The 22,360-nt window shown below is 55.6% G+C and overlaps 1 protein-coding gene across 3 annotated transcripts in view; it reads left to right on the top strand.

The window, feature by feature from the left end:
- The window catches only part of RIPOR3 (RIPOR family member 3), a 74,976-nt gene that overhangs the window by 32,388 nt on the left and 20,228 nt on the right, over positions 1-22,360 (top strand). For all 3 annotated transcript variants that reach the window (XM_055545301.1, XM_055545300.1, XM_055545299.1), the window contains exon 2: positions 14,729-14,847. In XM_055545301.1, the coding sequence (XP_055401276.1) occupies positions 14,738-14,847 (110 nt within the window). In that variant the 5' untranslated portion in view covers positions 14,729-14,737. The remainder of the gene's footprint in view (positions 1-14,728; positions 14,848-22,360) is intronic.

Below are 22,360 nucleotides of genomic sequence, written 5' to 3'. Positions count from 1 at the left end.
AAAAGCAGGCCTGGAAATGGCCTGAACCACAGGCTCAGGAACCCGAGGTGAGCTCGTGACAGACCTCGCAGTTGGGGGCTCTCCGCAGCCCGAGTAAACGACTCCTGCGTGTTGTCTCCGGTCCCTCTACTTGAGTTTCCTTCCCCGGGGAGGCCGTGTCTGCTTAGCCTGTGCTTCTCTCCTTAGTGAGGGGGTGGTGAGGCTGGAGAAGCAGACCGACGGAAACCGGGGTGCCGTAGGGAAGAACGGAAGTCCACAGAATCGGGGGTGATGGGATCCCGGGGGGGATCCTGCGCGCTGCCCTCCCCTCCCCCACAGCCTCCCCAGTTCCAGCTGTCAATCATCAACACTCGCAGGCCTGTGCCTTCTTACTGAGAAAGATCAGCATCTCTCCTCCCACCGCCCTCGGCAATGATCAGAGCCCAGCTTAGCGTGTTCCAAACCTGAATACACCCCCCAGCTAAACAACGTATTTTTGACCTGTTATGGATTGAATTCCAGTTGAGCTATTCCAAATCCTGAAAGATGATGCTGTGAAAGTGCTGCACTCAATATGCCAGCAAATTTGGAAAACTCAGCAGTGGCTACAGGACTGGAAAAGGTCAGTTTTCATTCCAATCCCAAAGAAAGGCAATGCCAAAGAATGCTCAAACTACCGCACAATTGCGCTCATCTCACACGCTAGTAAAGTAATGCTCAAAATTCTCCAAGCCAGGCTTCAGCAATACGTGAACCGTGAACTTCCTGATGTTCAAGCTGGTTTTAGAAAAGGCAGAGGAACCAGAGATCAAATTGCCAACATCCGCTGGATCATGGAAAAAGCAAGAGAGTTCCAGAAAAACATCTATTTCTGCTTTATTGACTATGCCAAAGCCTTTGACTGTGTGGATCACAATAAACTGGAAAATTCTGAAGGAGATGGGAATACCAGACCACCTGATCTGCCTCTTGAGAAATTTGTATGCAGGTCAGGAAGCAATAGTTAGAACTGGACAAGGAACAACAGACTGGTTCCAAATAGGAAAAGGAGTTCATCAAGGCTGTATATTATCACCCTGCTTATTTAACTTATATGCAGAATACATCATGAGAAACGCTGGACTGGAAGAAACACAAGCTGGAATCAAGATTCCCGGGAGAAATATCCATAACCTCAGATATGCAGATGACACCACCCTTATTGCAGAAAGTGAAGAGGAACTCAAAAGCCTCTTGATGAGAGTGAAAGAAGAGAGTGAAAAAGTTGGCTTAAAGCTCAACATTCAGAAAATGAAGATCATGGCATCCGGTCCCATCACTTCATGGGAAATAGATGGGGAAACAGTGGAAACAGTGTCAGACTTTATTGTTTTGGGCTCCAAAATCACTGCAGATGGTGACTGCACCATGAAATTAAAAGATGCTTACTCCTTGGAAGGAAAGTTACGACCAACCTAGATAGCATATTCAAAAGCAGAGACATTACTTTGCCAACAAAGGTTTGTCTAGTCAAGGCTATGGTTTTTCCTGTGGTCATGTATGGATGTGAGAGTTGGACTGTGAAGAAGGCTGAGCACTGAAGAATTGATGCTTTTGAACTGTGGTGTTGGAGAAGACTCTTGAGAGTCCCTTGGACTGCAAGGAGATCCAACCAGCCCATTCTGAAGGAGATCAGCCCTGGGATTTCTTTGGAGGGAATGATGCTAAAGCTGAAACTCCAGTACTTTGGCCACCTCATGCGAAGAGTTGACTCATTGGAAAAGACTCTGATGCTGGGAGGGATTGGGGGCAGGAGGAGAAGGGGACGACAGAGGCTGAGATGGCTGGATGGCATCACTGACTCAATGGACTTGAGTCTGAGTGAACTCCGGGAGTTGGTGATGGACAGGGAGGCCTGGCATGCTGCGATTCATGGGGTCGCAAAGAGTCAGACATGACTAAGCGACTGATTTGATCTGATGGATTGAATGTGCGTTCTCCCTGCAAAATATATGCCAAATTCCTACCCCCTCATACCTGCGAACGTGACCTTGTTCAGAAATAGGGTCTTGGCAAGACTTCCCTGGTGGTCCAGTGGTTGGGAATCCTCCTGCCAATGCAGGCGACAGGGGTTCGATTCCTGGTCCCAGAAGATCCCACGTGCCACGGAGCAACTGAGCCCATGAGCCCTGGAGCTGGTGCTCCGCAGCAGGAGAAGCCACTGCCATGAGGAGCCCCCGCTCACCACAACTAGAGGAAGCTGGCATGTAGCAACGAAGACCCAGTGCAGCCAAAAATAAATAAATCGAAAAAAAGAAGTAGGGTCTTTGTGGATGAATCAAGTTCAGGTGAGGCCTTTGGGGTGGGCCTCGACCTAGTGATGGCATGCTTGCTTATAACTAGAGGGAATGCTTGTGAAGACAGAACACAGGTGAAGAGGCCATGTCGCCCTTGAGGCAGGACTGAAGGGTGTGGCTGAAAACCAAGGAAGGTGGGGGACTGGTGGCCACCATCAGAAGCTGGACTCGGCAAGCAAGGACTCTTTCCTAGAGGCTTTAGAGGGGACAGGGCCCTGCTGACGCCTTGATTGGACTACTGCTTCCAGAACTGTGAGACGATACATTCTACCCTTGTTGTTTAATAATAGGAAGAGCCACTTCATGTTTTGGTTTTTTTTGGCCCAACTGCAAGGCATGTGGGATGTTAGTTCCCCAACCAGGGATCGAACCTGAGCCCTCTGCACTGGAAGCATGGAGTCCTAGCCACTGGGCCACCAGGCAAGTCCCACATTTCTGTTGTGTTAATGGTACTTTGTTAACAGCAGCCACAGAAAACTAAGATACTACCTCAGGTCTCTGACCTCAGCAGCACAAAGCAGTAGGAAAAGCCATAAATGATGGTTTGGTTTTTCCTTTTAATAAGGAGAAAAAAAAAGAAAAGCACCTCCTGGAAACTGTACAGAAAAGGAACTAATTTTAACAGTTTCTGTTTTACAGACGAGGAAACTGAGGCTCAGAGTGTGTGACTTGTCCAAGTCACGTAGTTAGAAGGAGGCAGAGGCTGGACTTGAACACAAGTTTTTTGGACCCCAAGGCTTGTACTCACCACCCTCCCTGAGAATGTGTGGACGTTGCTCTCATGGGTCATTGCAGAGTCCCCAGATCCTAGTTCCCAGATGTCCTTTTTCTTTATTGCGAAACTTAGTGCTAGCTTTGTCCTTAAGGGAACTACCTGTTCCGACCACATTTTCTGGAATCCGAGCCTCTGCAGATCGAGCCCTCTTTCCCGGGTGATTTTCATTACAAAACAGGAGATGCATTCCCACCAAAATCATCTCCCAATAGACCCAAGTAAGAATGTTTGGCAAAGAAGGAATTAATTGGTAAACAGCTTGTAGTATCCCAACTCCAGTGTCTGCCTGGAATGTTTTGCAACACTTTCGGGTTCTGATTTCAGCACAATTTGTTTATTTCAGGCTATTAAACCACATGCATATTCTTCATGCTTGGGAATCCACTGGCCACACGCTGAATGGCAAGAATGGAGACCATCTCTCACTTCCCGCGGGCATTTGTAGTGGTTGGTAGAGCAGGGCTGCAATCCCTGGGGAGACCAGTAGGGGTTTTCCTCCAACAGGAAATAAATTTAAGGGTGAAGATTCTTGCCGGTCAAGGCTTTGGGTGCTAGAAAATAAGGCTGTTCATTTGGGAGCAAATCCTCACAATGTGAGTTAACCAGCTGGCATGAAGTCACCCAGTCCTGAGAATTGGGCAAGAAAATGTGTGAACAAAATCTGACTTTTCCTGCCTTCTTGCCTACCCCTACCCCCTACCCCCGGGGGGCATTGGAGCTGAAGCCAGGGTGCCTGGGACAGTCTCTGTCTACTCACACTGTCGAAAGAAAAACCAGAAGAACAGGCTGGCTTGACTTTTCTCTTGTAAATTGTTTACCTCGGGACAACCAGATGGCTCCTTTCTTGCTGACCCCTTGACCATTTCTCGTGCTGTTAACAGCATCTATTAGCAAACAGTCCTGCTCCACCAGCCCACATGCAGGAGTCCCAGGCCTGCGGGCTGGGGAAGCCTCTGGTATTCCAGGAGGCTGACTCAGCACCCCTGGGCTAAGGAGCTTCATGGGGCGCAGGGTCCAGGCACTTTGGCTCTAAGTGGGGTGAGGGGCTGCCTCACAGGGTGGGACTAGGAGGGGTGATGTAAAGGCTTTGCAGTCCCTGCCCCCTCCCAGGCCCTCCCCCTTCACCCCCACCCTGCCCCCGCCTTTACCATGAGAATACCCGGTTGTGATTAATGTTTGAGGGGTAGGAAGGTAGGAAGGAGACTGCTCAGAAGGTAAAGAATCTGCCTGCAATGCAGGAGACCTGGGTTCAATCCCAGAGTCGGGAAGATCCCCTGGAGAAGAAATGGCAAGCCACTCCAGTATTCTGGCCTGGGAAATCCCATGGACAGCGGAGCCTAGTAGGCTACAGTCCATGGGGCTGCAAGAATCAGACATGACTGAGTGGCTGAGCACCAAGGGGGCTCTTGAATTCCTGGGTGGTCAGCAGGGAGCTCTCTGCCATCCCTGCCTGGGTTCCATCCTTAGGCACCGCCTCCTTTGGGGCTTTGTGGGTGCAGTAAGGGGTGACATTTTTAATCCTTAGAGTTTCCAGAAGCCCCGAACTTGCGGTGGGGTATAAGAAGCTGATAGACATTTTTAAAGGCTTGCTCTGGTTTTCAGGTTGGGGCAGAGGGCAAGTGGAGGCGGAGAGACCAGTGGAGACCAGTGAGGGGATGGGGGCTTGTCCGTGGGGTCCAGGGTGGGAAGAGGGGACAGACTCGGGGTGTTTCTGAGAAGTGGGGCGCGCGGTGACCAAGGAGGAGGAAAGAGATGCCCCGGGGGTCTTCCAGCCTGGCTGCCAGGAAGACAAAACTCTCTCCCGGGGACCTAGACTTCGGTGGTCAACAGTTCTGAAACAATTTCAGAGGTGGAAAAGTAGGTTCTTAACTCGGAAACACAGAAGGAATGTTCACAGAGCCAGTCACATAAATATTTGAAGCTTCTGTTACACATGCACACGCATGCAAGCACACCCCGTTACGTAGAAAGTAAGTGAGGGGCTGGAAGAAAATCAAGAAAAGATCACCATCCAGGATTTATAAACAGCCCCTGGAAATCAAGTAGATCAAGCTAGATAACTGTACAAGGGAGGATGAATCTGTGAGTCCCAGAAGAAGAGACTCTAAGGACAAGGCACAAATGGAAATACACGCGCTCTCACTAGGAATCAGGTCCATACGTGACTTCTGTTGAAGGGCACGTCAGCCCATTTTAGAGACCTAGCAGGTAAGACCTTGGTTGAGAGAAGGCTGGCAGCCTGTGCTTGCCTTCCTCAAACTCAAAGGCCAGAATCGGATGAGATGAAACACCCAGCTCCAGGTTTTGCTGAAATTCCCAGGTGGCTCGGTGGTAAAGCATCCGCCCACCAGTGCAGAAGACACAGGAAATGAGGGTTTGACCCCCGGGTCGGGAAGATCCCTGGAGGAGGGCGTGGCAACCCATTCCAATATTCTTGCCTGGAGAATCCCATGGACAGAGGAGCCTGGTGGGTTACAGTCCATGGAGTCGCAAGAGAGTCGGACACGCTTTCAAATGAGCTGATTTGGGTCAAGTGCAAGGTCTGATGTGGCTATCTTAGCTCTTGCATCTTGGGGGGCCAGGCCCAGTGGAACTGGGAGGAGGGAGGAGGGAGATAAAACTTAGCGGGAAGGATGAATCCGATTTGCATAATAAAGGCTTGGTGGGAGGGAGCTGGAGAGGGGGCCCTGGGCTGGAGGAGGAAGGGTTGGTCTGCAGGCTGACAGATTGGAGTAGGGACTAGGAGGGGGCCAAGGACACGGCCATGTGAAGGCTTTCATCCCTACCCCACCCCCACCGCAAAAAATATTAAATAGTACAGTATTTTATGACTGGTATAAAGAGGAATGTATTATGTGATAAAATACATCCTATTAGTAAGTAATGTAATTTTATAATTTTATAGTAAAGCATTCCCTTTGACCTGAAAGTTCATTTTCAGTCTTCTGATTTTAAAAATAATCCTCTTATTTTCGTGGAGCCTGTGCCCTGTGACCCCATCCCTGGTGGAGAAATTGGCCCTAAATGTTCTTCACAGACCGCAGCCAGGAACAGAATTCTTTCCCAGACCTTTGGGCTGGTTTGGAGAGAGACTCCTGGTCGCTGATGTCCAGCTGTCTGGTGAGGGGATGCTCTGTGTCTCCAGGATACCAAGAATTCCGGTCGATTTCATCCAGGGCAGAGTGGTTGGCCCATGTGGCCATCAGAGCTCTGCCCGCCTGGCTTTGAATCCAAACCTGGCCTGGGTTGGGCTGCCCAGACCAGGATGTGCGTTCCGTCAGCAGTCAGGTTCCTTGGGATTAAAAAGCTGCGTAGCCTCTGGGTCTCTCCTGGCTGCAGGTGGGGGTCTACAGTGAAGGGAGACGTCTTGCAGAGCTCAGGTACCACAGCCAGCACCCCCGAGGAGCTGAGCTGTCGTTGAGCTCGGGCTTCCAGGTTCTCATCCGCGCCCGGGTGTGTGTACACGTGTGCATGTGAGTGTGAAGGGTGGTGGTGGCCCAGGCCCAGTGGGGGCCGTAGGCCCAGGGCCCCTTCTGAAGACGTCAGGATGCAAGGACCCCCTGCGTCCCCCTCCCTTTTCAGGTCAGGAGAAGAAGCCTGAACAACATGTGTCGCCCACAGAACACTGCATCTCCTCCACCACTCCTCTCGCCCGTGAGAACTCATTCCTGACCCCCAGCACGCCAATCCCGGCCTCGCCGTGCAGATCTGGCCAGCGGCCTCTACCCTGGCTGTTCCCCTCGGGCACCGTGGTCACCATTCTGCCCCCCACTCGCCCCAAGGAACAGTGCAGTGCCTGTGGATAATCTTGGTTATCGCAACTGGAGGGTGGAGAGCTCCTGGTGTGTGTGGGGGGGGTACTGTAAATACAGAGGGCAATGCTCGCGGTGAAGATGAGCCTGCCCCAGATGGCAGCCGTGCTGAGCTAGAGACCCTCCCATGGCTGCTTCTGGATGGGACCCTAATTAGCACCCTCCACCTGACACCCACGGGATACCTATTCACCCCTAGGATGAGGGTTAGGTCTACGCACAGCTGGGCCATGCCTGCCCACCTGCAAGAATTTTACAGTGAATTTTTTTTTTTAATTTGGCCATGCCAAGGGGCATGTAGGATCTTAGTTTCCTGACCAGGGATTGAACCCTCGCTCCTGGGATTGGAGACATGGAGTCTTAGCCGCTGGACCAGCAGGGAAGTGGCTTAAGGTGAACTATTGAAGACCTCTTGCTGCCACTTGTTAGTTCAGGCCATTTCAGTTCTACCAGCCTGTTTCCCAGTCTGCAAAATGGGGGTAGTCACAGTGCCCACCTCAGAAGGGTGCTGTGGCGAGATGCCCCGTTCCTTTTGCCTGGTCCTATTTTTATTCCTGGTCCTAAGTGGACCAGGGTGGGGGTGGTGTTCCCAGAGGCCCAGCTTCATCACCCCTACCTCCCCGGGTACCCGAGCTCCCTGCCCTGCCCACCTCCGCAGCCACACACACTCCCCTCCATGGACCTCAGGAGGCTGCTTCTGCTAAGACTTGCTGGCTCTTCCGGAAGACCCCTGGTTGACCCGCCAACGGAGTGTGTCAGTGGTGATCGGGGGCCATTTAAATTAAAACACCCTCCGAATATTTCACAGAAATTCATGAATCATCTTTGCCTCGTAAAACCCCAGTGGAGTTAGCTGGGCATGTAGATGATATCTGCGGACCTTTGGAAAAAAATTGTTTTTTAAAGAGGGAAGTCTCTCCTTAGACCCCAGATTCACCCTGAAAAACAGGGTTCTCTAGGTTGGCGGACATACAGTCAGCTTGGCCACTTGATTACTGCCTGACCAAGGGCAGCTTAATCAACCTCTTGATTTTCTTCAAATTAATACTTTTTTCCAATTACGTTAAGGAAATGGAAATCCACTCCAGTGCTCTTGCCTGGAAAATCCCGTGGACAGAGGAGCATGGTAGGCTACAGCCCATGGGGTCACAAAGAGTTGGACACGACTGAGTGACTTCACTTCACTTCATTGTTTCACAAGTAAAACATGCTGTATATAGTTTACATCTTGCTCTGGTTTTTTTGTTCAATAGCTTCAGTCGAGTCGGACTCTTTGCAACCCCATGGACTGCAGCACGCCAGCCTCCTCTGTCCTCCACTATCTCCCATAGTTTGCTCAAACTCATGTCCATTGAGTCAATGATGCCTTTCAACCGTCTTGTCCTCTGATGCCCCTTTCTCCTCTTGCCTTCAATCTTCCCCAGCATCAGGGTCTTTTCCAATGAGTTGGCTCTTCAATTCAGGTGGCCAAAGGACTAGAGTTTTAGCTTCAGCCCTTCCAGTGAATATTCAGGGTTGATTTCCTTTAGGAAAATTTACTTACATCTTATTTCAAAAATTTCTCATGTCATTCTTCCTCAAAATCATATTCCTAACAGCCACACAAATGGGTTATTGACCCTGGGTCTTGTACTTGGCCACTTGTAGCCATGCCCCAGTGTTCCCATCTGTGAAATGGGCACAGGTGTGCTGAGAAGGCCAATGAGAGGGCCTGCCTGCCCTGTCCTGTGACTGGTCCTTGACGGGGTACAGCTGGAGTTGGAGCAGGACAGGAACTCTTCCAGGCCTGCCCTGGGCAGGAAGGACACAGGGGGCCATGGACTGCATGATACATGGTGGCAAGGGGCCCTCTTGCAGCAGGGATCCTGACACCAGCGTCTGGTCGTGAACCGTCAGGAAGTTTCTGTTTGCCCTGCAGCCAAGGGACAGTGAACTATGAGGTCCAGCTGGGCTCCCCAAGAGCTACTTGCTCTTGTCTTACAGCAGAAGCTGGAACTGTCAGCTGATCTGTCCCCATGAGGCTGTCTGTCTGTCTGCAGAGACACACCCAGGGTGTCCCCTCCTGGCTCCGGGTGCCCGTTCCACGATGGCCCCTGAGAGCTGGTGGGGACCCAGGAATGTGACCTGCTGGGCAGGGGGGTTTCTACTTGCTGTCTTTAAACCAAGTGTCCTTCAAGTCCATACTCTCTTCATTTAAACACAGCATTAAAACAAAAACAAAAACAAAAACAAAAACACCCACTTTAAATCATACAGAAGACGTCGGCTCTAAATGGAGGGTTACCTTAAATGAAATTCAGCAAAAACAAAACAACTGACTGCATTCCAGCTCCTCCTCTGCTGCCCCTGGCTCTGTCGCGGGGCCAGCTCTGTGCTCTGTTGAACAGGAAGGGTGACAAGTGTCAGGGAGCCAGGGAGCCGGGATGAAAGGGGGACTGAAGACTGAGATAACCCTTCAGCGGAGAGGCCCGGGCCGCGGTGCGTCCCTCATTGGCCCAGAGTGTGCCTGCGTTCTAGCCCAGTCCTCCCGGTTTACAGACCGCGAGACAGAGGTTTAGAGGGCAGCGAACTTGTTCAAGATCGAGTGCGGCTGGAACCACCTTCTCCTGTTTCCCTGGCCACGCCTCCCCGGTCCCAGGCAACCTGGCTTGGGAGGGGCTCGGCGGAGACTGGGGGAGCCCGAGCTGGCGGCCCTGGGGGTCTCCGCGGCTCCCATCCGGGGCGGGGGTCAGCAACTGGGCTTTACGGGGTGAGGAGAGGCGCGAAGAGGGGGGCGGTGGGTTTGGGCAGGGAGGGGGAGTTTTGGCTCTTCTGGCCCCTCCATTCCCCTGAGGGTGATCTGGGCAGGTCGTCTGACCCCTCTGGGCTGGGTCTGGCCATCGAGAAGACGAGGGAGCTGGACTGTGTCCGGCACAGACGGTCTGGTTCCTGGGCAGCCCTTCCCTCTTCGGTATAAACTCACACCCCTCATCCTGGGCTATTTTGCCATTTCCTTTCCTGCTAAACCAAGGGCTATTTTGGAAACTCCTATAAGCAAACTAATCCCTGGCTGGCATTTGAGCGGATCTAAAAGAGCCCCAAGTGAGGGACACGGGCATAAACGCTGCCCAGCCCAGAGAGCCCACGCCGTTAAATTTAGAAGCATCACCTCCAAATGAGGTGAAATTGCAGGTTCCTGCGGCCGGCGGGCAGCTTTGGGCAGCACTGAACGGGACAGATTTAGCGGGGGCAGGGGCCGGCCCCCTCCGGCTGCACCTGGCAGGGAAGGCCCAGGACGGTCCCTTCAGTGTCTGGGGAGCTGCTGCTGGGTGAGGAGCCCCTTCATCCGCCCCTCCGGCCCCGCGCTCCCCAAGCCTCGGGCGCCGGGCGGCAGAGAGGCAGCGAGGGACACGTCCTGTCTGCCAACGGAGGTTTGGTGTCTGCATGACTTCTGTGTCTCTCTCCTCTGCCCAGGGGCCCCCATGAGATCCCTGCCAGTTTCTCAAGCCCTGCAGAGTGCCAGCGGCCGCCGACCTGCCCACAGCCCAGCCGCTAAAGGATCAGGCTGGCGGGGGAAGAGGGCGGAGGAGGGGGACGGTCGTGCGGGGAAGAGAGGGGGCTCCAGGGAGCCCGGTCTCTGCTCTGAGTGGTCAGTTCTGCTGTCGTGTCAACAGTGGAGCATCGTTACGAGGATGACCCTTGGTTAAAGGTGACAGACATCCGTTGGGGGCCGTCGGGAGCCCACTGGGGGCTCCTGGGAACCCAGGGGTCTCAGCTCGGCCAGCTCACGGCCAGTCCACCAGATGGGGGCGGTCCTGCAGTCCGCTAGGTGCGATCCCAAGGGTCCGCGACCAAGGATCGGCCCTACCAGGGGCCGGTCAGGAGGGGGCGCTGCTGAGACCAGGCGCTGGTCCGAAGGGACCTGGGCTCCACACCCCACTGAAGCCTACCGGGGATGGCGCTGGGTTTCTCAGCCACCTCCAGTGCCGCATCCTAGCCTGGCAGGTCTCGATCATGAGCTTGCTTACCTTCTGGGCCCCCTTTCCCCGCTTCAGGCTCATGTTGGGTGTGGGGGGCGGTTGTGTTATGTCAGCGCAGACCCCATAGAAGCAGGGGTAGCCTAGCATGAAGCAGCCAGGCTTTGAAGCCTGTCAGGTTCAAGTTCAACCCAGCTCTAAAGGTTCCGACCTGTGTGACCTTGGATGACTTATTTTCCCTCGTCTCTGAGCCTCGGTTTCTTCATATGCAAAATGGGAACGATAATAATGATACTTGACTCCTATAGTGATGAAAGAGTGAAATGAGATTTTAAGCTTTTGGAGCAGGTAGCAGGCACAGAGCTGGCCAGGGGTCATCTGTCAAAAGCTGCTGCATTTGTAAGTAAAGTTTAGGCGGAACTTAGCCAGGCTCATTTATTTGCATATTGTCGGTGACTGCTTTCTTTCTAAAACGATAGAGCTGCGTAGCTGTGATAAAGACTACAAGGCCTGCCTGCAGAGCCAAGAACTTGCACTATCTGGCCCTGACAGCAGATGCTTGTCCCCCACTCCCTGGAGTCCAGCACACAGTCGAAGTTCTTATCTGTATCCTGTTCTTCCATGGCCTCCATCTTGAGCTGCACAGCCTGGTGAAGTTGGGGAAGCACGTGGCCTCTGGTCCCAAAAAGATGTGCCGTGAATCCTCCAGGCCCCAGAGAACATCCCTGGCCCTGCCTGCTGGCAACTGTCTAGTGGAGGAGACAAAAAAACTCACCTTTCACAGTTCACCATAATTAGAGGGAGTTGGGGACTGGGGGGAGGTCCAGGAAGGCTTCCTGGGGGAGGTGACATCTGGGCTGGAGGCAGAGGGCAGAGGTATCAGTCAGGGAATCAGCCCCCACGTGGCAGCCAGACCTTGAATCGTTGTTCAGTCACTCAGTCGTGTCCGACTCTTTGCGACCCTGTGGACCGCAGCATGCCAGGCTCCCCTGTCCATCACCATCTTCCGGAGCTTGCTCAAACTCATGTCCATTGAGTCGGTGATGCCATCCAACCATCTCATCCTCTGTGCTCACATGGAAAACACAGAAACCTGAGCCAGCCTCTTCACCTCTTAGCGCCTCTTTCCTCACACGAAACGTGGGGTCATTGGCCCTCACGGCCCTGCCATGAATTGTTAGTCCACAGCCAGGGGCTGATACCTCGTGTGGGTCTGCACCGAACCTTAGATCTCCTCCTCCTTGGCCCTCCTTTCCTGGCTCTGGGCAGGAAGATGGTGGGTTTGTTCTAGCGAACTGCATGCAGAGGAACTGTTGAGCGGTTGAGCAATTGTCTTTCTCTTTTATCCTGAAGCGGAGGACTAGAGGGAGGCTGGAGGAAGGCCCCAGAAGGCCAGGGAGGGAGGGTGGTGGGGGGCAGAGGGGAAGGGTGGCAGGAAGGCATTCCGGTCCCAACCCTCAGGGTGGGCATGCCCCAGCTGCTGACCTTGGGGGTCCCCTTGCCTGCTCCCTCCTGTTCCCTCACCCAGCTTGGTTGAGGTGGAGGGAGTGGGTGTTTGGCAGTTTGAGGAGGTTCCAGTGCCACCCAGAGCCTGTGCTGATAGGAGTGGGGGCAGCGGCGTGAAGATAAAAGTTTAACAACTAGCAAGGGAAAAAAAAAAACCCTCAAAACCTAATTTGTAGCACTTGCCCAGTTCCACGCTGCACTTAATTCTATCGCGGCTGATTTCAAGCTACCAACATTCCTGACAGTTTAACCTTCGACTCTTGTGAGCTGGTCCGGGCTGGCACCTGTGCAGTCCAGGTAGGGACTGTGGGGGTCATGGGGGTCCCCCCACGGGGCTGGGTGAGCCCCCAGAGTGGGGGATGCCTGACCGCGTACCTGAGAGGTGCTGGCATCCGCGTCTGTGTCTGAGAACTCTTGGGTCCTCAGCCTGGCTCTGCTGCTTCCTAGCTGGGTCCCTGGGCTCCCTTGTTGTCTCTCTGAGCCTCAGTTTCCTCATCTACTGAGCTAGGTAGCTCCTACGCCAAGGGGGTTGTGTGGAGCTAATAAGATAATTCACTTAGGCACTTCGTGCACTTATGAGCACTCAATAAATTGCCTCCGCCTCCAGATTGCATCCACCTCCCCGTCCGTACACCTGGCTGCGGGTCACGGGTCTATAGGGTGGGACAGCCCTGGGCACTGGGGCTCGCCATGCAGTGGGTGCTCAGCAAACCGTCGCTGCTTCCCCCGTCAGGGCCAGGGGTTGTTCCTTGGCTCACCTGCCCAGCATCGGGGTCTCCAGGCTGGGGTCTTGGTCAGCCGACCGCCACACAAACAACCAGCTCTTCCCAGTGTCTACTTCACATTATGTGCTGTTCAGTCTGTTGTCTCCTTGAGCCTTTCCTGAATTCCCATTTTACAGATGTGATCACTGAGGCCCAGAGCCAGGGAGTGGCCCAGCTGCAGCTGGGATTTGAGCCCAGGTCTGGCTTTTTGGTTTCCAGCGCTCACCTATGCACAGTGGGTGTGGGGCTGAGGGGTGTGAGGGGTGTTGGAGAAGGAGGAAGCTTGTGGGGCTACACTGATCTTCCAGGGGGTTCACAGTGAGGGCTCTGGAGCCTCTGTCAGGGGCTACAAACACAGTGCAGGGCTAGACACTGGACAGACATGGCCCCAAGGAGAGTGTTATTCCAGCCAGAGGCCCCAGGGTGGGCAGAGGCGTGGAGTCTGGACTCAGCCTCTGGGTTGGGGGGCTGTGGGAAGCAGGGGCCTCACCGAGGGGGAGCAGGAAGGAGATGACGTGGTGGGGCAGACCCCCCGCAGGCCAGGGGGGTCTCTGAAACCCTAGCACTGACCCCACCCTGGTCGAGGAGTGAGGAATGAAACTGTAGCAGCAGAGATTTAGGTTAGATATGCAGGAGAACTTTCCGATTGCTGGAAGAGAGTTGGCGTTATTCCCAAGGGATGTAGTGGCATTTTTTTTCCAGTCTCAAGATGGTTTGGAAAAAGGAAAAGACAGTCAGGGTTCTAGGCCGGCCTCGCTGCAGCTGGGTCAGAGATGAGAGAGTGGACCGGGAGCTTCTGGGAGCCTCCGATGCCAGTGGCCTGGCATCCTGTGAACTGGGCTTCGTCACCTCCTGGTCAAAACCTCACATGGCTCCCAGTTACCCTCAGCCAACTGCAAGGCTAGAGCCCTCCCTGGGGCCGCTGAGGCCCCCCTGGCCTGTGCTCTGCTGGCCTCTCCAGCCTCACCTGGGGCCACACCCCCACCCACTGAGCTGCCCGTCCCTGGGTTGTACCTGGTCCTCTGCGCCTCCAGGCCTTTGCCTGTGCTGTTCCCCTGCCTCAGATGCCCTTCCCCCCCCTCTTTGTCCTTCTTCCCTCCTCAGCCTTGCCTTCTCAGCTCTTGGTCGCCTTTTCCATGGGTGGGTCCGGTACCCCTATCACTCTGCTAGGGACACCCTCCTGTCCCTGGTGGCTCATTAGCCTCCAGCTGGACCGGGAGCCCCAGAGGGCGAGGGCTTGGCCCACCTTGCTCGGTGTCTGGCTCACAGGAGATGCTCTATAGGAGTTTGTGGAGGGGGTCGGGATTCCTGGCAGAGGGATGGTGAGAAGAGCTGGCTCAGGACTTGCTGGACCCCCCTGCACGAGGACTCAGCATTGCATAGGTGCTGAGAACCCAAGCGCAGAGTGCAGAGAGAGACCCGGTTCCCATCTTGCTCCTGCTCCGGCAAACTCACCGAGCCTCAGTGTTCTCATCTGTGAGCTGAGCACAGCATGGCCGTCCCCCCGGTCCCTTGGGCGCCCTGGTGGAGGGTGGTCGGCCTGCAGTCAGCACTTGCCAGGTGCCACTGCAAGGCTGACTGTCCCGCCCTCTCCCCGCAGGTGACCACCATGTCGGTGAGGGTGCGGTTCCTGTCCTCCGGGGACACGGGGACCGTGGGGGTCATGGGCCGGAGCGCCTCCTTCGCGGGCTTCAGCAGCACCCAGAGCCGGAGGATCGCGTAAGTTCTGCCCACGCCACGTGGGGGAGGCTTGTCTGAAGGCCAAGGACTGGGGAGGAGGGTGGTGAGGGTGTTCTTCTCTGCTGCCAGTGGCCCTGAGGCTCTCACTCCTGCCAGCCCTGCAGCCCAGGGCAGTGTGTGTATGTGTGTGTGTGTGTGTGTGCGTGCGTGCGTGCGTGAGACTCAGTGCTAGGAGAAACCTCTAATTTGCTTCGGATCCAAACAGGTGTCATCTCACATATTCCTGGCTGTTGATCCTGTAAGCTGATCTGCCTGAATTTATCAGGCCCACTTGGCAGATCAGAAAACTGAGGCTCAGAGAGGTGGAGCCACTTACCCAAGGCCACACAGCAAGACAGATTCAGAGTTGGAACTTAGTCTCCTGGAGGTGGGATTGGGATAGAATGTCCTTCCTGGGTGACAGAACAGGAAATAGGGCCACCTGTGACCTGGGGCAAGTGACTTCACCTCCCTGAGCCTGGCTTCCTCGTGTGCCCAGTGGGGAGGCCCAGTGTCCTTCCCTTGCGGGCTTGCCATGTGTGTACAGGGAGGCGACACGTGGTGACTACTGGGGCATGCTGGCACACAGTAGGTGCTCGTGGGAGGTTTCCAGGGAGGCGGAGCGGCCTCTGCAGAGACAGACCTGGTCGGCACTCACCCCCAGAATTGGGTTCACGACGGCTCCGTCACGTCTCCTCTAACCTCAGGGAGTGCCCGGGAGCAAGGTGCGTTCCCGCTCCTGGGGCCACGGCCCTGCCGGCCCTGGCATCCTGAGGGGCCCGCCAACCGCCGGCCGAGCGGCTGTGACGGCAGCTGAGCAGGGCGCAGGGCCTGGTGGGCCACTGACTCCGTCAGTGACCCGAGCTCACCACGGCGCTCCCCTCCCGAGACCCTCCAGGGGCTCCCGTCCCACCCAGAGTCCAGTCCTGCCCCCCAGGCCTGGCCGGCCTGCTGCTCTGTGAGCCCCCGCTGGCGTCTCTGCCCCCTCCGGGCCTTTGTTCAGCCCCACGCCCACCTCCACCCAGAACTCTCCCCACCCTCCTTCACCTGGCCCGGTCCTGCTGAGTTTCAGGGGCCTGAGCTTCACTGCCGCATCCTGGGGTGGGGAAGGGGGCCCCCGCCGCTGTGAGGCTGGGCCCCTCAGTCAGGCCCTCCCAGCTCCCTCACCCCGCTCAGCTCCTCAGTTCCGAGGTGCGCCAGCTTTGAAATCCTGGAAGCACCCTTAGGAAAGCTGTTCAGTTAGTGTCTGACTCTTTGCGACCCCGTGGACTGTAGCCTGCCCGACTCCTCTGTCCGTGGAATTCTCCAGGCCAGAATGCCGGAGCAGGTAGCCATTCCCTTCTCCAGTGGATCTTCCCGACCCAGGAATCACACTGGGGTCTCCTGCATTGCAGGCAGATTCTTTTACCAACTGAGGTCCGGTGAAACCCTAAGGAACCTGTAATTCATTCCCTACGTATTTCTGGACACTGACTCTGGTCAGGCCCTGTTCCAGGCTGCACCCTCTAAGCCAATGACACTCGGGTTGGGTGCAGCTGGAGGCAGGTGTCATGACGGAGTTGGAGCAGGGCAGGCAAGCGGGCAGCGGGGGCTACAGGGAGGAGGGACCCAGTTCAGTGAAGCTGGAGGGGAGAGGAGTCGAGTACTGCAGAGAGGGCATGGGGGTGGGGAGGCCTTCCAGGCGGCGGGACAGCGGTGCAAAGGCCCTTGGGCGGGAATGAGCTTTGAGGGGCAGAAAGTGTGGCCGGCCGGGGAGACAGTGCTCAGGAAGGGAGGGGACCCGATGGGGGCTCTTGGGACATGCACAGCATGAGGGGAGCCATGGACAGGCTGGCACAGAGGAAACTGAGGCCCCAAGATGGGGAGAAATTTGGCCAAAGCCTCAAAGAGAGTTAGCATCAGCACCCCTGATGCTAAGCCTCTGAGGAGGGACCATGTGGGTGCCTCTATGAGGAAGGCACACAGTGGGCACTCCATAAATGCTGCAGAGAGGGGCTAGGGATGATGAGGAAAGCATACAGTGGGCGCTCCATAAATGCTGCGGAGAGGTGCTAGGGGCGATGAGGGAGGCACACAGTGGGCACTCCGTAAATGCTGCGGAGAGGGGCTGGTGCGATGAGGAAGGCACACAGTAGGCACTCCATAAATGCTGCGGAGAGGAGCTAGGGGCGATGAGGAAAGCACACAGTGGGTGCTCCATAAATGCTGCAGAGAGGGGCTGGGGCGATGAGGGAGGTGCACAGTGGGTGCTCCGTAAATGCTGCGGAGAGGGGCTACATCCAAACTGGCCAGGGAACGACGTTGTTTCTGCACCCAGTCATTTCTGAGCTGCCTCTTCTTGGGCTTCACCGGGCCCCCACCCCTTCGGGTCTGTACAGGGCTGCCAAGGACAGCTGTGCCTGTCCCCGGGGGCCTCCCGCCCGTGGGACCTGCCCTGGCTGAATGCGCGTGGAGCCAAGTGTGCGGCTGGGCCTCCGGGAGGGCGCCTTCCTCTGACTTCTATGGAAGAACTCCGGGCTCTGTCCCTGGGCTCTGCAGCAGGGAGGGGTCTGTGGACCCTGCCCGCGTTCACAGTCCACACTCTGCTGTCACGATCCCAAAATCCTTAGCAAGTGTTGACCAAAGGGTCCTGCGCTTTCTCTTGCCCTGCCTCATCACTGATTCTGCCTCCCATCCTGCCGTCAGCTCTCCTCCTGCGAGGCTTCTGGGGGCCTCCGGACTCCCTGTATACATGGCAAATGTCCCCACTGGGAGCTCTGCACAAAGAGTGTGCCAAGGGGGATCCCCGGGCTCTTGCTGGCCTCTCCTGGATTCCTGGGGTCTCTGGGCAGAAAGAGAACTGAGCAGATCTGACCTGTTGACCCTAGAGCTCAGTGGTCATCAGCAAGCCTGTCTTGACCAGATGCCTGCAGAGTCTGTATCCCAGTCTGAGAGAGATGGCCTCGGTGGCTGTAAATGTCCCAGGCCCCTCCTGGGGATCCTCGTCCAGCCCCTCTCAACCCCACAGGGAGTTCCAGAGGAGATGTACCCTGGATGGGGTCTGAGGTTCCTGAGTGGCCACCATCGGGCCTCACCCTCTGCAGTCCCCTCGCCAGGGGTGGGGGAGACGCTGCCCGCAACCGCAGGAAGCAGCAGGTCTATCTTTAACTTCCTGTCCCTGTCCCGCGCCCAGGGGTCCGGACCCTTGGCTCTGGGGATTGGGTTTCAGGCCTCACCTTCTGGCTTAATGGCCCAGGTAATCCAACCAGGCTGAAACAGAGCCGCTCGCCAAGGCGCTCGGCAGTGGGGGCGGGTCAGGCAAAAATAACCTTAGACGGGACAACAGGAGAGCCAGGCTCCACTTAGGTGTCCCCAGCCCACATTCCTGCTCTGGCACCCTTTGACTCTGGACATTTTTTCTTTTTAATTGCATAATCAAAGAATTTACTTGGGGAAGTAATCTGGAAATTTTCCACTAAGGCATGAAGGACTGTTATTAATATAACCAGGCCATGAGTAATAAATATTGATACATAATAATATATTATAACATAAGGCATATATACTAAGGTGGAGAGGTGAAGAAGAAGGCCAGGTCTTGACACTGTCCCCTTTCTGCCCTGATTAACAGGCAGGGCCGCTCTTAACCCCTTCCTGCCGTTCCTCAGCCAGGTCTCCCCTCCCCCAGGCTGTGGGGCAGGGACACTCCCGAGCCAGGATCTGCTGCGATGTCCCCTTCGCCTTGGGAATTCCTCCGCTGACATGCCTGGGAAATGTCAGTGTGAAAACTAAGCATCAGCCCTTGATTTCCAAGGAGAGGAGACTAGAGAAAGGACAGATGGGGGCTAGAGCTCAGAGATGTCAGGAGACACGTGCTAGCACCCAGGGAGCCCCCAGAGCAGACCCGACCGTGGCAGGTGTGTGGGTGTCTGTCCTCATCCTGGGCATTGAACCACCGATGCAGGAGGAAAGGTGAGCTTGCAGCCAGCTCTGAGTCTTCACCTGAAACACGTCCGGTTGATACTATTATTTATTGCCCCATCGCCAGCCCCGCCCGCCTCTGGATCCCGCACCTGCCGCTGTCATGCACCCGGGGCCACTGATGTTTCTCAACGACCCTAGGCAGACCGACCGGCCCGGCAGCCTCCTGTGAGGGATGGGTCCAGTGGGTCGCACGTGCCCATCTGGAAGCTTGTCTGGCATGCCGAGGGTGTTTAATATTTACTGAGTCCTCCCAGGGCTAGTGTAACATCCGCCCCTGGAGGGTGCTCCCTGCCCTGGCTGTCGTGACACTGGGCCAGACGTGCAACCTGATTTCACCATCCGGAGGCTGCATTGCTGACCCTGGAGTGGCCACCACGCCGGCTCCGAGTGGCCGCCACACCTGCTCCGTGGGACCTCAGACAGGCGCACAGGGCACAGAGCTTCCCCGGGAGACCGTGCTTTCAGGCACAGCTGGAGACCAAGGGCAGGGAAGCCTCCAGGTAGATGGAAGTGGGGCCAGCCAGGGTGCGCACCCGCTGGGGACCGTGGGGCCCCGGGAGCTGGCAGGTGAGGGGGGCTCCTGCAGCCCCCCCTCCTAGCGGCGTGCCCACTGCACCTGCCTCCCTGCCCATCTGCCGGGGGCCCTGCTGCTGCTGCTAAGTCTCGTCAGTCGTGTCCGACTCTGTGTGACCCCATAGACGGCAGCCCAACAGGCTCCTCTGTCCCTGGGATTCTCCAGGCAAGCATACTGGAGTGGGTTGCTATTGCCTTCTCCGGCCGGGGGCCCTAGCCTGTCTGAAACCTGCTTCTCTCGAGGCTACAGTCCTGCCTGTCCCTGCCGGCCTGGAGATGGCAACTTTGCGGAGGCTGTGTGCTAAGAGGTGGGTGACGGGGCGTCCGGGAGGGTGGGAGAGCGAGGCACAGAGCCCCTTCCTGGGCTGTGCAAAGTGTCACTTGACATACAGTATGTGGATAACAGCGACAACAGGTGCAGGGGTGAGCGCTACTGATGTGACAGGCTTTATGCCAGGGCTCCATGCACGTTACCTGGTCAAGCACAGCCTGAATGGAGGAGCCTTCCCTAGTCAACCTATTGAAATTCATTATCCGGCCTTTGTTTTTTCTGGCCTCTAGGTACTATCTGATTATAACTTTTGAATTGGAGTATAGTTGTTGTGGGCTTTCCAGGTGGCTCAGTGATAAAGAATCCCCTGCCAATGCAGGAGACGCAGGTTCCATCCCTGGGTCAGATAGACCTTCTGCAGAAGGAAATGGCAACCCACTCCAGTGTTCTTGCCTGGGCAATCCCGTGGACAGAGGAGCCTGGAGGCAAAAGAGTCTGCTGGGCTAAGTCGTGCTAAGACATGACCTAGCAACTAAACAATGAAAATAAATAGTTGCTGTATGATATAAATGATGTATGCACTTTAAAAAGTCACCTTATTAACTCCAGCATATATATAGCACTCACTCTTTCCTGGGAGCTGCTTGAATCTCTTTACATTTACTCACTCTCACAGCAACCCTTCCTCTGGTCCTCATTTTACACATGAGAAAGCTGATGTACAGACAGACCCAGTGATTTACCCAAGGTCACACAGCTTAAAACTGGGGGAGCCAGATCGTATCCCTGGCTCCAGAGTCTCTGCTTGCTACCGCCTCCCACGACCTCCCCCCAGCTGGCAGGGCAGCTCACAGGGTGGAGGTTTTGTCACTGTTTTGGTCACTGTCCTAGTCCCGGCTCCTGGAATGGCATCTGGTGCGTAATAGGAGCTCAGTAAATATTTCCTGAGTGAATGACCATCTCATGACAACTCTGTGGGACGTGCCTTCTCATCATCCCTCTTTTACAGATGGGAAAACTGAGGCTCCAGCAGATTAAGTACCCGTGATCTCTGGGGTTAGGATTTGGACATGGGCAGCTGACCAGGAGCTGTGTCCCAAGAGATGATATGAGTTTCTAGCTTGGCGAGGCCCCGAGGTTTCCAGGGCGGGGTTCCAGATCCTTCTTTCCCACACCATCCTTGGGACGGAGTTCTCAGCATGCCTAGGCAAGGCTTGGATCTGAATCTCTGGCACGCTGGTTTGTGATGTGGCATCCATGCTGGGGAAGCATGGGGCTCGGGGCTTGGTCCCCGTCGGCAGGGGGGCAGGACAGCGCTCCTGAGTCAACCGCAGGTCTCTGTGACCGTCCATGGAGCGGGCAGTGTCCTGACTAGACTGGAAAGGCAGCCCAGCACCCTGCCAGCCCTTGCGGGGACCAGGGCTCATCGGTGGCCCAGTGGCCTGCTCCCAGGCCTGGTGAAGGAGCTGGAACTCTGTCCTGCTGGCCTCCTGCCTGCTCTCCGGACCCCAAGTCCCGACCCCATTCCCTGAGGACCTTGAGCCTCCAAGATTAGGCCTCTGGCCCCTTGGCTCCCATCAAGGTGCCTGGCTCATAGAAAGCCCCACTCAGGGTGGCTGTGCACGTCGCTATTTATACAAAGCCTTTAGCAAGCGCCGGGCAACAGCGGATGCTCAGTGTGTACCCTTCTGCCGCATCTTATCACTCCGCTCCCTGGGCCGTCGGGGGGATGGTGTCGGAGAATCCAGCGGCCCAGGACCTGTGGGCTAGGGCTTCATTTTCTCTGCTCTGTGGAAATCTTAGTTGTCACTGTTAAGGTCTTTGAGGCTGGAACTTTGCTAGGACCTGACGCTCTCCTCCCCACACTCGTCCCGGGGTCCCCAAGGCAGGTAGGGCCCTGTGTCCAGCACCTCCCAGCATCTTCCTGCTTCTGCTTCAGTCAAGCCTTGCCCCGCAGGACCACCGCCCCCATCACACACAACTCCGCCGGCTCCTCTCCACCCTTGTTCAGTCTGTCCGCTCACCTGGAACACCCTTCTTGGGGGTGGAAGTACCTTTGTTCCTGCTCTTCCTTCAAGGTCCAGCCAAGGGCCCTTGACATGTGGCATTTCCCTTGTTCAGCTTAGCTCAGTATTTACTGAGCCCCTACTATCTTCCAGGCTGTGTTACAGGGAAGGCTACAGATAGGATACCATTACTTTAACAGTAATGGACATTTATTAAGCACCTACTAACTGACCCCACCCTGCCAAACCTTTGATTTGGTATCTGGGAGAATTGTTAGCATTACGCTCTGATTCAGGTTCTGCTGTATTTCCCATTTTACAGATGAAAAAAACTGAGGCTCGGTAGTGTATTAGTGTAGAAGTGAAGTTGCTTTGACACAGAAACCTCCCAAGATATAGAGTCTTAGATGAGACCAGTTGCTCCTTCCTCCTTCTCCTGAGCGCATGGAGCCGGTGGATGGTCCGCTCCAGGGGCGGCCTCTCCCAGCTCTTGTTGCTCAGCGGTCCCCTGAGTGGGTCCCAGTGCACGGGGCTGGAGCCTGCTGCTCAGCGCACCGAGAAAGCCCAGGAAGGGGGAGAAGTTCTCTTTCGGGGGGAGGGATGTGTTGGCTAATCCAGGCGTGGGACAGCGGTTTGCCTCAGAATGCCTATGGATGTGCGTGCGTGTTCATGCGTGCAGCAGTTTGTCGCTCTACCTCTC

This window comes from Bubalus kerabau, chromosome 13, assembly GCF_029407905.1.
Source record: "Bubalus kerabau isolate K-KA32 ecotype Philippines breed swamp buffalo chromosome 13, PCC_UOA_SB_1v2, whole genome shotgun sequence".
In the NCBI taxonomy this organism is placed as follows: Eukaryota; Metazoa; Chordata; class Mammalia; order Artiodactyla; family Bovidae; genus Bubalus; species Bubalus kerabau.
This window is presented reverse-complemented; position numbering and strand designations above follow the sequence as displayed.